We start from the raw sequence: 15,708 nt of genomic DNA, 5'->3' as shown, positions 1-15,708 counted from the left end.
TCTTAAGACGAGTCTGAAGTCAACACATCAAGCCGATTTGAAGCCATCTTATAGAGACATTCTGAAGCCGTCTTATCTAGCCAACTCATGTGATTCATAAGCTGCTCAATATAAAATGAGTTTTGCAGCTCAAAACTTAAATAGAATTTCAACAATATCTATTATATACAATTACAATTATTTTTATTCTATGAAAAATGCAAACGCTCGATTCTAGGGCATTTCTTAGACAGAAAATTATAAATTTAAAAAAATTATTTTGTTCTGTTTATGAACAATTTTCTTCTTCATTCTTTTTAATTAGCTTTTTTTATACGAATTTAATATTTTGATTTCTAAATGTTTTATAAAATATAATAATAATTATTTATAATATTTTAAAAAAGGAAAACATTAGCATATCGGGGGGGGGGATGCCTTTGATCGTAAGACACTTCATCGTATTTTTCGTCCAACTCGTCCAATTCGTTCAAAATGGAGATTAAAAAGTTTGAAGTGATAAAAATGATATTAATTCATTTGGAATGGTAAAAATTTAATTTTTAATGTATTATTATTATATTTAACAGGTTTCGAATGGTAAAAATGTTATTGATACATTTGGAAAGGTAAAAATGTTATTAATTCATTTGGAATGGAAAAATTTAATTTTTAATGTATTATTTATTATATTTAACAGGTTTGGAATGGTAAAAATGTTATTGATTCATTTGGAAAGGTAAAAATGTTATTAATTCATTTGGAATGGTAAAAATGTAATTTTAAATGTATTTATTTATGTTATTATAGGATTCAATTTATACAGCAAATTAAGAAGCATTTTATTATTCAAATATAGATTATTTATAATGTATAAGACAAATATTTATAATGTATAAGACAAATATTTATTATTTAAAATGTATAAAACAAAGAAACATGATTAAAATAAATAAAAATTATTCAACATGTATAAAACAAATATAAATTAAATATTATCAAATACATTTGAATTGTATACTAATTTAATATAAGCTGATGATTTATCAGCAAACTCCAATTTATTAATAATATGATTATTATATTGTGTAGTCAGCTTTTCCAAATTTATTTCTTTTAGGATATATTTGGAATTTGTTTTTTTAGAGTCATTCCTATGAGGTAATATAATGCCTAATAATTAAATGATTATAAAATTTGATAACTTGTTAAACTTGATATGGCATTAAGAGGTTGCATGTTAGGTGTTACTAGGGGTTGAGATTGAGCAAATATATTACCTAAAAGTAATGAATATAAAAAGATAATAATTGATGATACTAGTTAAAGTTGGTTGAGAGTTTGTGACAAAGAACTGAGACTGAGTAAACATATTGCCTAAAAAAAATTGATTATAGAAATTTTATTTTGTGAAACTTGATATGGTATTAGCAGACTGCATGTTGGGCATTGCTAGAATTTGAGATTGAGTAAGCTGATACTCTAAAACTATATTGATTTTAAAAATCTAATATTTTATGAAACTTGATAATGAAGGTTGTATAATTTGTTGAGATAATTGGAATTGAGTTATTGGTTGACTATCAGACATAAGTAGAAGGTTATTGACTAAATAATAGGTGTTATAGTGAATTATCTATAAAATAAACTTACCAATAGGGGATTTACATTGTTCTAAGGTATAATCTTGATTTTCTGTGAACTTACTGATTGAAAAATACCCCGTCCAGAACAACTTTTTTTTCTACATCAGTAATATGATTTGGAATTAATTACTCTATGCAATGTATATTCCAAATCATTAAAACATAGAATATCATGTCCTCTTTTGGATTTTTTATTAGTAATTTTGTTTTCTAAAATTACATTACTAAATTGATTATATCTAGATTGTTAACATTGAATTATATTGGGATTAATTCTTTTCTCAAGAAGAATTGTGATATTGTTTGATACCGTTTTAATTTCCATTACAATGATTATAAATAAAAATATTTTTAAACTATTGGTTTTCCCGCACTTTAATGAACCAATCACAGAATTGGACGAAACTTTACGATGAAGTGTCCATACGATCATAGGCACGGAAATCAGCATATCAATGTCATTTAATCAATAAGTCGGTATTTAGTAATATATTACAAATTATTATTATGCTTGATTATTTATTCAGTTGAGAGCGTCTTATGATCAAGTACATATTTTTAATGATATGTTAAATTTTAATAATATGATAACATTGTATTTTAATATAGCTTTTTATAGTCACAGTGATATATCTTCAAAATTTCAAACTAACTAAATGATAAATAATTTCAAACTAATATATAAAATTCAAATTTTAGAAATAAGACGTAGATGGGGGAGTGTAGGGGGGGGGCTTCTGAAATTTGCCTCTAATAGCATTCCTTTCTAAATTGCTAAATTTAGTTTTCACTTATATTTCATATAAAATTTTTAAAGCAATTTTGAAAATATTATTAATAGTTGCTAGGGGAATAAGCACTAGTAGTTCCCTTTCTAAATTGCTAAACATAGTTCTCACTATGGAAAATTTTTAAGACAATTTTAAAAATTAATAATAGATGCTAGGAAAATAAGCACTAGTAATTAAATTGGATTTTTTAAAAAATTGCTAAAAATGGAAAAAATATCAATTCTAGAAAATCATTTTTTTTTTAAATTCCCTATACTAGAGGTTAGCCCAATCCATGGTAATTTTTTATTTTTTTTTACCTAACCTGGTCTATAATTATTTCTACTTGGACTGTCTATATAATTTTATAAAAGTTGTTTGGTCTAGCTCAATAATTTTCCTTTGAAAATAGTTATACTTAATTTTAATTTTTGAAAAAACATAAAATTTTTGGCCAGCCTGTAAAAATATTTTGCATAAGTTGTCTATCTCACCCCAAATATATTCTTGTTTGGGCTGCAACTTAGGTCTATAACAGGGAATTTCAGTTGGGAATGGGGGATATTTTTTTTAGAGCTTTGCTGATATATATGGAATAATAAAAATCTATGTATAGATTTTCTTAAAAACATTTTATTCAAAATATTTATTTATCCTGGCTCTTAAAAATCAAAAAAGTCTCGAAGCTTTAAAATTTTAAAAATTTTATCTTTAAATTTGTAAAAAGGTTTTTATTTATAAGATACATAGCAAATAATGTCATATTTTATTAAGTGCTCTTAGAGAATAATTATACATATAGTTCCATTTTTTTTATTTAATGATGATCAGAATTTTCATTTTAACTATTTTAGCCTTAATAAAATAAGTATAAATTTATATGCTAGCACACTATGTATATAGTGAATTTCTATCAAATAAACAAAAAAAGTTGCCCCTCATATATTTTTAGATTTTGTATATTGGTAGTATATAATTACAACTAAGAAAAAAAATAAATTTTACTTCCCTATATACCACTTACACGCTAAGATATGACAGGTCAAAGAGTTGAGAAATGATATATTTTTGACAAAATTGCACTTCATTAATTTTCAAATATCTCAGCAATAATTTAAATTTTATTATATAGCTTAATAATTCTTTAATATGGCATACCCGATTAATACCAAAAACCGGAAATACAAAAGTGCAAATAGCCATAGAAAAAAGGTATTTTTTTGCATTTTATTTTCTGTATATGTATACTAGACTTCTTTATATTTGTACAAAATCCTAGACACTAAGAGCTATAACCCTTTATATGGCTAAAATTGATCAAAATTCAACATAAGTATGATCATATTTAAATTTAATGGATACTTACATAATAATTTTTATTTAAAAATTATGTCTTTTATTATTTAAAAAAATAATTTAAGAGTGGTTAGGGGTGATTTTAAATTTTCTTTTGAAATTATATGCCCAAATAATTCTAAACATATTTATAACTTTAATAGACTAAAAATTTCTATAATTGCATGTAATACAATCTTTAAAATATTAGAGCTAATTTTTAAATTCATGTATTAAATCACCAGAAAAATTTGAATAAATTTTGACTTTCATTTTATTTTTTCATAGGGGAATAAAAGAATAAAAAATTTTGTTGCAGAATTTTAGCTGTTAAAAACCTTTTTTAAGATTCTTTCAGGAATAAGATTTATTTGAAATAAATAAAATGCACATGTGTTGTGCTTTAAACAATCTGTTAAAACAAAATTTACTTAGCCTTTTTAACAGTAATAAATCATATAAAAAGTGAAAAATGGCCTGATTATTAGTCCAATAGGATCCATGTGCATGGTCCCACACTATAAATACATAATTTTCTGATGGTTAGTAATAACTAAGAATTCGACGACATATAAATTGGATTTTTATAAGTTATGAAATAACGAACTATAGAATGAGGAATTAAATTATTTAATTTTTTGATTAAATAATCTAAAAAATTATGGCGAATTTTATCAGCGTTTCAAGAAATGTTATATAATCTATTGAATAAGTGTCAAATAATAAATAGTAGATCGGATCGGGCCGATATTTCATATATTATAAAATATCGGTTACCGGCTAATATTAAATTTGCCGATCCGATCTAAAATAAAATGGCGTCTTTAACAAAAAAAGTTATAAATTTTTTTAAAAATGTTATATCTAAAATCATTTATTTTTATTAATAAAATCGAAATCTGTATTTTTTTAATAATAATAATTAATTAATAAACATTCTGCCATATTGTTATTTTTTTGCGCATTTCGTTTATAAAATTGTGCGATAATCTCTTCAGAATCTGTTTTTAGTAAGGCTGGTGATATTGACAGTTACCATCGCCACAGGCTGATTTCTGATAAATTGGAAATTTTGGTATTTCTAAAAAGAAATCTTCGATATATTAATGTTAAATATTATTTTAAATATTTATTCAAATTTCATAATATATTTGTTTATTACTTATTAATGTATATAGATTAATGTTGTTACTTATTATATAAAGTGATGGTTACTGCCACTCTCGGGCAGGGTTGCCAGATATTCTTCACTTGAAAACGTGAGTTTTTATTTTAGAATAATTAATGGGGAACTTCGCCCCCCCATCTCCACCAATTTGCGGGCCTGGCCCGTTTTTAACCGGCCTTCGGCCGGGGTAATTGATGTAGCATACTCATCTAAGTTATTATGTTATATTTAATGTAACAAGATTTTAAAAACAATGAAAATTTTTTATTGATTTACTAATAACAATTATGATATATAATTTTCTCATTAAATATAGCATAATATTAATTATTATATTTTATGGATGATTTTAAAAGAGGCAATAAAGATTTCCCATCGGCACTGTAGAGATAGGCTGAAAACTCTTTGCATAATTAGTTATATTTTGTTTAACTATAAATTCAGCTTCCAATGATGACGTTCTTTTCGCCAAGCAGTAATCATTAGACTGAATATTCTCTCTGATGAAGCATTTGGATGTGGAATAGAAAATATAAAATTGCATATTTTCTCTATCAATGGTGAGTTTTTATTAAAGAAAATCCATCCATTTTTCTTGGGTATTCATGTGATTGTGTTTTGATAATTTTTCTTCATAATAAGAATAAAATTGTGAATATTCCTCAAAGATAATTTCTGTATCTATGTTTGGTATTTTATAATTACTAATAATTTTTTTGTAATTGTTCTAATTCTGGACATTATTTTAATGTCATAGGGATAAGATATTTCCATATATTATCTATAATATCATAACGTTTTTCTACATACTATAATATTTTTTATAAATATCTTTGATTCATTTTTGAAATTTATTGCCTTTTCTACATCATTATTATGTTGTAAAATATTTTTAGAAATGCTCCTATAAAAATTTTGTTGAATTTTTAAATTTAATGAATTCTTTAGTTTTAGGATAAGATCATGTATATATATTGCTAATACATCTTCAGTTTGCAATTGTAAATTTATGTTATTGACTAAAGTGCCAACGTTAAGGACAACACCTAAATATGCCTCTGCAAAATCATCTCCAAAAATTATTTTCAAAATTGGTGGGGTTGCTGATAATGATAAAAAATATTCTTTAAGGAGTTGAAAATACTTAAGTATCCGCTTAATCGCTGGGATTAGTGTAAGCCAACGTGTTGGAACATGGCGAAATAAATCTGACCATTTTAAGTTGCACCATTCTACCAATTCTTTTAAAATTGTAACTCTTTTTGTCGAGTTGCTAAATTCATTATAGCATTTAATTACTATATTCTCAATATCATATTTAAGAAAAATTATGGCCTTTTTTAAACGAATTGTGAAGAATGTGGCATATACAATCCATTGGTATAATATTATTACTATGGCTTTTCAATTCTGTCCAAATACTTTAATTTTTCCCAAATTTTACAGATGCGTTATCTGCACAATAGGCCGATTTCAAGTTCAGCAAATTTTAAATTTTCTAGCAAGCATCTAGATATGTCTTTAGGGGTTTCACTGTCAGACGAAAAATTTTTAAGTAATTAAACATTTATTCCATTTTTTTTGTTGAAGTATCTAAGGTATTACCTTTATTCTATGCATCCATTAGTATTGAAAACGGATGATGTTTTTTAGATCTTTTATAATATTTGCCCTTAATTTATTTCATTTAAAATTTTACGAGTTTTAATATAAGATTTATAAAATCCATAAAAGAAATGTATAGTTATTTACATATTATAATTATACTTGATAAACTTTTTAAAAATTGAATTTCTGTTGTGGGTAATTGATCAATGAATATGATTGGTTAGTTGGACTATTAACAAATACTACAATTTTTTTAAATATGTTAAAATAAAATTAATTTAAAATTTTATATTTGTTTTTAAAAATATTTAAAGAAATTTAAAAACGTGAGAAAAAGTGTGAGACTAAGTGTGATTATTTTAATTTACTCAAAAAACGTGAGAAAAGCGTGAAGTGTGAGAAAACGTGGGTAAGTAAAAAATTAGGTATGAAATCGTGAGAATCACGGCTAAATCGTGACATCTGGCAACCCTGCTCTCGGGGGGTATATTATTTTTATTTTATTTTTTTTGTTATTTTTTTATGTTATTTTTTTTGTTATTTTTTTTATGTTATTTTTTTTATGTTATTTTTTTTATGTTATTTTTTTTATGATATTTTTTTTTATCAATTTTTTATTTTTAAGTTATATTTTTGAGAATTTTGCATACAAATTTAATTTTTTTTGTGGTAAAATATAGGAATTATTAATTCCGCATATTTAAGTTATATTTCGGAGAATTTTGCATACAAATTTAATTTTTTTTGTGGTAAAATATAGGAATTATTAATTCCGCATATTTAAGTTATATTTAGGAGAATTTTGCATACAAATTTTATTTTTTTTGTGGTAAAATATAAGAATTATTAATTCCGGATATTTAATTTATATTTAGGAGAATTTTGCATACAAATTTAATTTTTTTGTGGTAAAATATTTAAATTATTTTTATAGAAGAATTTTGCCTACAAATTATATTTTTTATTTAGGTCTACAAATTTGACCCCACCTTTGAAGTCTAAGTGATTTTTAGGAGAATTTTGCCTACAAATTTAATTTTTTATTTAAGATATTTAAAAAAGATTTTTCTATAAATTTTTATTTAAGATATTTTGAAAAATTTTTTCTACAAAATGCTGTATTAGGGGTAAAAAATAGAGGAATTCTTAATTCCGCATCGTTTATATATGGGGAGAATCCCTCTATTTTTTACCCCTAATACAGCATTTTGTAGAATAAATTTTTCAAAATATCTTAAATAAAAATTTATAGAAAAATCTTTTTTAAATATCTTAAATAAAAAATTAAATTTGTAGGCAAAATTCTCCTAAAAATCACTTAAACTTCAAAGGTGGGGTCAAATTTGTAGAACTAAATAAAAAATATAATTTGTAGGCAAAATTCTCCTATAAAAATAATTTAAATATTTTACCACAAAAAAAATTAAATTTGTATGCAAAATTCTCCTAAATATAAATTAAATATGCGGAATTAATAATTCCTATATTTTACCACAAAAAAAATTAAATTTATATGCAAAATTCTCCTAAATACAACTTAAATATGCGGAATTAATAATTCCTATATTTTACCACAAAAAAAATTAAATTTGTATGCAAAATTCTCAAAAATATAACTTAAAAATAAAAAATAACATAAAAAATTAACAAAAAAAATAAAAATAATATACCCCCCGAGAGTGGCAGTAACCAAAGTGATTTAACAATTATTTTATATACTTTTAGAATTGCAATAGAATTGAATATCTATAACTGATCATTATAATATATTTAAATGATATAAGTTATGGTATAATTAAATAGATGTTATACTAATAAAAAGTATATTACAAATTAAAATCATTGATATCTTTAGAGAATACAAAATTAGATATGATATCAGATCGGTAATCGGCCTATATCAATTTAATTTCGGGAATATCGGATTGGATCGGCCTCCAAAAAGTGATATCGGTACACCCCTAATAAATAGTATTCTTTTATTTTTAATTTATACAAAATAAAAGATTTAAAACTATTTTGCTAAGTTTCAAGAGAAAATTTAGCCAAAAAGCTAAATAAACCACATTATCACCCCCCCCCCACCTCTTAAATAATTTTTTAAATAATTAAATAAGGGACTTTCTAGACATAATTTAAAAAAAAGTTATTACGTAAGTATCGAATGTTAAATTTTGATCAATTATAGCCATATAAAGGGTTATAACTCCTAGGCCCACGTTCAGCTTAGTCTAGGATTATGTACAAATATAAAGCAGTCTGGTATACATATAGAAAATAAATTTGAAAAAAACCTTTTTTTTATTTGGCCATTTCCGGTTTTGTACTCCGGTTTCTAGTATTAATCGAGTTTGTATTACATTTATTCATGTCATATTAAGGATCTATTATTAAGCTATATAATAAAATTTAAATTGCTCTAACTTAATTTAATCTTGAGATAATTGAAAATTAATGAAGTGGGTTTTGTCAAAAATGATTTTTCTGCCCTTTAAACGCCCATATCACCGAGTGAGTGGTGTAGAAGTAGAATTTCATTTTTTTCTTAGTGTATATATATATATATACAAAATTTGAGGAATTCTGAGGGGGTAGGGTTTGATTTTATATGGAATTCAGTTTCTTGTATAAAACAAACTTATATCTTTATTTGAACAAATAGCAAAAACAAATTAAATATCAATATCAATTAATGAAATAATTTAAAGATGGAATATAAGATAATTAAAATTAGAATATTTTTTTATAAAGGTAAGAGTTTCAAGTTTATATGAGAAATGGTTTCGAGTGCTATCTATATCTAATGTTTTTAAGTGACTGATTTTTTAAAATGGCTATCTATATTTTATCCAGAAAAATATTACCCAAGTCTGATTTTGGTCATAGATGACAAAGGTTTGGACATCTATTAACTAAATCTCGAGGCTTATGAAATATTTTTCTGGCTTAAATATTGAGTTAGCCATTTTTGAAAATCAGCTCAAATTAAGTCATTTAACACCACTATCTATATCACCAACTGTGCTGAAGTCTGATTCTGTTAGAACACTTGCTGCAAAAAATGCTAAATATGTACGTGCAAGGTTTGTTGGAAACATTGAGCAACCATTTAGTAATCAAGAGGATCGATCGGAGATCTTACTTAATAAAAACAATGGAATAAACAATAGAAAAATAAGAATACACAAAAATTTAATAATTTTCTTTTATATTACTAGTTAATTATTGTACTTTACTTCTTCTATCCTTAAAAAAAATATAAAAAACATTAATCATTTTTATTTTATAAGACACTTTTTTATGAGAGTTATGAAGATTTTTTACAAGAAAGGGAAACTAAATAAAAATATGCATAAAATTGGTACCGATTAAATTTTTAGCAAATATCGGCCAATCCCATATTTTTCTAAAATTCCAATATCGGTACAGTTTTTTTAAATTAAACAAATGCTCAGAAATTTTCTATTTTTTTTGAGAATTTTTAAATGTAAAGAATTAAAAATAATATAATCTATAATACAATGACTTTTATTTGAAAATTTGCCATAAATGAATTGAACGCTAAATTTTGCGTTATTTTTTTCCCTAAATCAAATCATTAATAAATTATATTTTTATAATAATTTTTTTATAAACCTTATAAATATGAGTATATCTATTATAATCCAATTAAAAATATACCTATATTATTAGGTCTTAAGTAAATTATATAAATATGAATTTTAAAAAATCTGGGGTTTTCTTCCGGGATTCCAACTAGAGAGGCACCAATATAACCTTTTATGCTATATCAGTGGATAAAAAAATAATATTTTTATTATAAGATATACTTATTCTTCTTTTTAACAAAAATATTTGTTGATTATTAATTTAAGTCATAAAAATGCCTTACAATATTAATATATTTTATCTTGTTTATGCATTTTTTATGGAAGGTATATGAGTAATCTTTAAATAATGAATTAGGGCCTAAAAAAATTAGCATATTAATAAATTATATTTTTTTTATAAAATACTAATTTGTCTATACCTTATAAATATGAGTATATCTATTATAATCCAAAAAATATACCTATATTATTAGGTCTTAAGTAAATTCTATAAATATGAATTTTAAAAAATCTGGGGTTTTTTTCTAGGATTCCAATCAGAGAGGCACCAATATAACCTTTTATGCTATATCAGTGGATAAAAATAATATTTTTATTATAAGATATACTTATTCTTCTTTTTAATAATATTTTTATTATAAGATATACTTATTCTTCTTTTTAACAAAAATATTTGTTGATTATTAATTTAAGTCATAAAAATGCCTTACAATATTAATAAAAATTATAATCATCTATAGTGTTGTGCAGATTTAATTCAAAATATTTCCATATTTTTTAATTTATATATAAATTAAATTACTTGACTTACAAAAAATTGTAATTATTCTTTTTAATGTAAAATGAATTAGGGCCTAAAAAAATTAGCATATTAATAAATTATATTTTTTTTATAAAATACTAATTTGTCTATACCTTATAAATATGAGTATATCTATTATAATCCAAATAAAAATATACCTATATTATTAGGTCTTAAGTAAATTCTATAAATATGAATTTTAAAAAATCGGGTTTTTTTCCAGGATTTCAATTAGAGAGGCACCAATATAACCTTTTATGCTATATCAGTGGATAAAAAAATAATATTTTTATTATAAGATATACTTATTCTTCTTTTTAACAAAAATATTTGTTGATTATTAATTACGGATTTTTCCTTTAAATTTAGGTTTTAATTGGCTAAAATAATATATCTTTAGATGTTGAATTGATATTTTGATAATTACTTGCGTTGGTTATTTTTTTAGATGTTGAATTGATATTTTGATAATTACTTGCGTTGGTTATTTTAATTCCAATAAATTTGATTGTAAATCTTCTTAAAAATATAAAAAAAGATGGTGATCTTCTTAAAAATCGTTAATTAAAAAAAGATCGTTAATTAAAAATGGTTGATTATTAATTAATAAAACAAAGAAAATAAATTTAAACCAATAAAATAGATAGAAAATAAATTTAAACTAATGAAATAAGACCTTAATAAACCAATAAAAATAAAGATTAATTAGCCAATAAAAATATAAAATAATAGCAAAATAATAAAGTATATAAGAAAGATTATATTACAAAATTTAATATAGAAGATGGTTGAGCGGGAAGAACGCTTGCCTTTAAATCGTTAAGTCATGGGTTCGAATCAAAAAATTTTCTTAAAATTTAACATTAGAGAGATATAGTCTCCATCGATTTATTTAACATTAAGAAGATAGGAAAGTTGATAGGAAAAATTAAAATTAACATTAAGAAGATAGGAAAAATAAAAATTAACATTAAGAAGATAGGAAAGTTGATGAGAAAAATAAAAATTAACATTAAGGATATACGAAAATGTTCATTTCTTGATTACGGTGATTATATATATAGATAGTTAGTTTTGATTATAAAAAAATTTATGTAATAAAAATAAATATTTATGGTAATTTGTTTCATTAATCATTTCAATATTATCATCCCCAAGTCTAGAGTGACGATCAGAAAGTATAAGTTTTGCCTTATTAAATAATCTCTCGACACTAGCACTTGATGGTAAGGGCGTATTTAAGCTTATATACATATAATATAAGATAGATTATCAATAATTTTATTTGCAAGTACATCTTATGTCTGGCATCCTATTATCATTTTGAGGGCTAATGCCACAGATCTTCTTTTTAAAGTTCTAGGGTCTAGCCAATGGCCTGTGATTCCCAAATAAGCTCAAAAATATTTAATCAGATCAATTTATAAATATAAATAAGTTTTTACCTTCTGTTATGTGTTCAACTATCTCCCGTGCTACATATATATGATATCTCTGATAACTCTACTATTAGAGCATCTTTCATCATTTTAAAATTATCTGCTATTTTATTCATTAGTGTCTGGCGGCATAAAATTGTTGTACCAGGGGATAGAGTTTTAATTATCATGGTAAATGATGGATTATCAACTAAGGACATTGACTGAACTGTATAAATTATAAAATCAACAATAACTTTATCAGCCAATTTCTGAGAAATATTGTCATTTGCATTATTAATTAATTTGGTTTGAATTGAATTAGTTTTTTTGGAGGTAGAGTCGCCTATACCAAAATTATTAAGATGTTTCTCAATTTCCTTAAACTCATGAACAGTCATATAAAATAAATATTATTAGAATGTAAAAATGACAATTTACCTTTAGGTGTTTCTTGAGGTTATAGCTACTGGATTGATTTGAGGAAATATTTTTTTTTACATTTAAATAAATAAATTTGAAACCAGTTTTGGTTATATATTTATTTAAAAAAAATTTCAAATCTAGGTAATGGGAAATTTGTATTATAGCTATTAAGAACATTTTCTTCCCTGGTATCTTCCATTTCATTAATGTCATTGTCTGAATCACTTTCAACGATTTAGATATTTATAGGCGATGACATTTTAAATTATTAACACGTGATTTAGGTTTATAATACAAATGAAAATATAAATTACAAATTGAAATTATATTTTAATTTCAAAATTAAATAATAATCATAAAAATTATAATTAATTATGATATTATATTTAAATTTTCATGTTTACACTTACCTTCATTATATTTTTTTAAAAGTAGCGAAGTAGCGGCTACTTAGCTACTTTCAAAAAAAGTAGCGCGCTAAAAAATTAAAAAATTACAAAAAAAGTAGCCGCTATTAGCTATAGCTACCAAAAAAGTTAGCGTGCTACTTTAACAACTCTGCCCAATACAAAAGAAAAAAAAATATAAACCAATAAGATAAGAGCCTAATAATAAACAAATTAATGTTAATTACTTTATCAAAATATAGTTTCATACATAAGAATTGTAATAGAAAATTTAAGATAGAAAGGGGCTGAGTGAAAGAACGTTTGCTTTTATAAAGTTAAGTCAGTGGTTCGAATCTCTTTGATGTATAAAAAAAATAATTTAACATTAGAGGTATATAATCTCCTTCGATTTATTTAACATTAAGATGATTAGGAAAGTTGATAGAAAAAATTAACATTAAGATGATAGGAAAGTTGATAGAAAAAATAAAAATTAACATTGAGATTATACGAAAACGTTTATTTCTTAATTACCCTATTATATATTTAGATGAATTAATCTTTAAATCATTAAATTGCAATTTATAATGATTTCAGCAAAAAGACTTTTTAAATCAATTATTCCTATTAAATTCTCTTGATTTTCCACAATAAATATACCAAATAATTAAACTCACATTTTCACAACCTACTCCATTAAAACATCTCACTTTTGTTATAAATTTTGTAATAGATTTTAACATCATTTCTACCATAATAGATATGAATTCATTTTGAATTTGAGATGATGCGTATTGCATGAAAACATTGCAACAAAAAGTCCTGACGAATAAATTATATTTTTATCTACAGCAACAGTCCTATTGTAGTTAAGAAGACCCACAAAAGGGGAACTTTTGTATGCTGAGAAATTGTATCAAATCAAATCTCGATTTCAAATAATATCGACTACGCTCAATTTGATAGTTCATTAAAATTGTCGATATTTCTGTATACTTTTTTATATACGATTATCGAGCCATATTGGATATAAATGATCTTTAGAGATTTCATGTTTTAGCAGCTATATTTTTCTAATAATTTGTTTTTTAATTTAGATTTAATGGTTAATGGCAAATGAAAATTTAATAACAAATATTTGTTTCGGCCCATTTTTGAGGGCCAAAAGAAATTCAGGCCAGGTTTAGAGGTCAGAAAATTTGGTGACTACTGTCCTGCACCAATCTTTATCATATTACCCTCCCTAAAATTTTTGGAAAAAGTTTATTTTAAAAAAAACTGACCAAGACAACAATAGGTGGGCATAAATCACCAATGAAATTTACTAGGTAAAAGCTTTTAATTGCCCTACTCTCTTCAGATTTCTGGCTTTAAAAATTCTATTTATATGTCATTGTGTTGAAGTAGCCTTATGTCTCGAACTTATTATTTTATTTAGCCTAAATAGTTATTTCGGCAACTCTTTATTTTAGTTTTTAAATTCGTTTTAAATCTTGTTATTTTCTTGAACTATTTTAAAATCACTGGCATATGACGACATGCTTGAGCAACTTCACACAGAACAGGAATAAAATATAATCTACAACCAAACAACGGGAGAAAAATCCCCAGGATCATATCAAATCAATCACTTTACAACCCGACCTTATCAGATTTTGCGAAAATTTTAGGGCTGTAATTGACAAATCCAAAATATTAGCCCCTTACTCTACTAGAACCGGAGATATAGGGTCTAAAGCGGATCTGCTTGGGCATTTTTCGAAAAAAATGGTTTTTTAAAATTGGGATAACTTTAATATTAGACGCACTATAGATATCTATCATGACTCATTTAATAGCCCTAAGTAAACTCTTACACATATTTTGAATTTATAAAAAAAAATTTAAATTGCAATTAATTTTTTTAAATGTTAATATAAATTTTTTTTCCCAAATTTCAGATATTTTGTAAAAAGTATCAAGAATTGTACATATAAAAATTTTTAGAGTGGTTAAAAAAAGTTAAGTAGAAATAATTCAGAAATTAAAAATAGCGCTAGATGGCGTTAATAATTTTAAAAAGTTTAAAACTTAATTTTTAAAAATTTAAGTCAATCTTCCATTTTTTATATTCCACAATATAATAATTGTTGAATATAATCGCATTTTGGAACAGAAATAAAATTTCCGCTAGATAGCGCAAGTAATTTAAAAAACTAAAAACCTCAAGATGTTTTTATTTATTCGATAATATTACTTATAGTATAGAAGCTTAGTTATATTGATTTCCTTATATTTAATTTGTATATGACCATGATTATTCACGAGCTAAATTATAAATTTTTCCTGTATTGGTTAAAAGGTTGTCGGCAGTTAGGATATCATTTTTCGGAAGAATAAATCAGGTATTGAAGGATAATAAAAGGAATTAGAAGGTCCACTAGGGTGTAAAAATATTACCTTTACCTCATCAGTGCTAATCAATTCATATTTTTAAAAATATTATATTATAATAATTTATATAACGCCATCTATATTATCCTTTTTTATTTATATTAATAATAAAAATTCAAATAA

At 23.9% G+C, this 15,708-nt stretch overlaps 1 protein-coding gene across 1 annotated transcript; it reads right to left on the bottom strand.

The window, feature by feature from the left end:
- Positions 1-882: 882 nt before the first annotated feature.
- LOC135928004 (uncharacterized) lies at positions 883-11,485 on the bottom strand. The gene is made up of 10 exons (XM_065464309.1): positions 11,347-11,485; positions 11,225-11,299; positions 11,078-11,179; positions 10,579-10,971; positions 1,633-2,162; positions 1,504-1,587; positions 1,396-1,467; positions 1,300-1,356; positions 1,185-1,259; positions 883-1,133 (listed from the first exon to the last, which is right to left on the bottom strand). The coding sequence occupies exons 6-10, from the start codon at positions 1,568-1,570 to the stop codon at positions 1,096-1,098; spliced, it is 309 nt and encodes a 102-aa protein (XP_065320381.1). The 5' UTR covers positions 1,571-1,587; positions 1,633-2,162; positions 10,579-10,971; positions 11,078-11,179; positions 11,225-11,299; positions 11,347-11,485; the 3' UTR covers positions 883-1,095.
- Between the last annotated feature and the right edge of the window lie 4,223 nt (positions 11,486-15,708).

The sequence above is a fragment of the Gordionus sp. m RMFG-2023 genome, chromosome 4 (assembly GCF_954871325.1).
Source record: "Gordionus sp. m RMFG-2023 chromosome 4, tfGorSpeb1-WG-v2, whole genome shotgun sequence".
NCBI lineage: Eukaryota > Metazoa > Nematomorpha > Gordioida > Chordodea > Parachordodidae > Gordionus > Gordionus sp. m RMFG-2023.
Note: the sequence above shows the minus strand (reverse complement) of the source record. Positions and strands in the feature narration are given on the sequence as shown.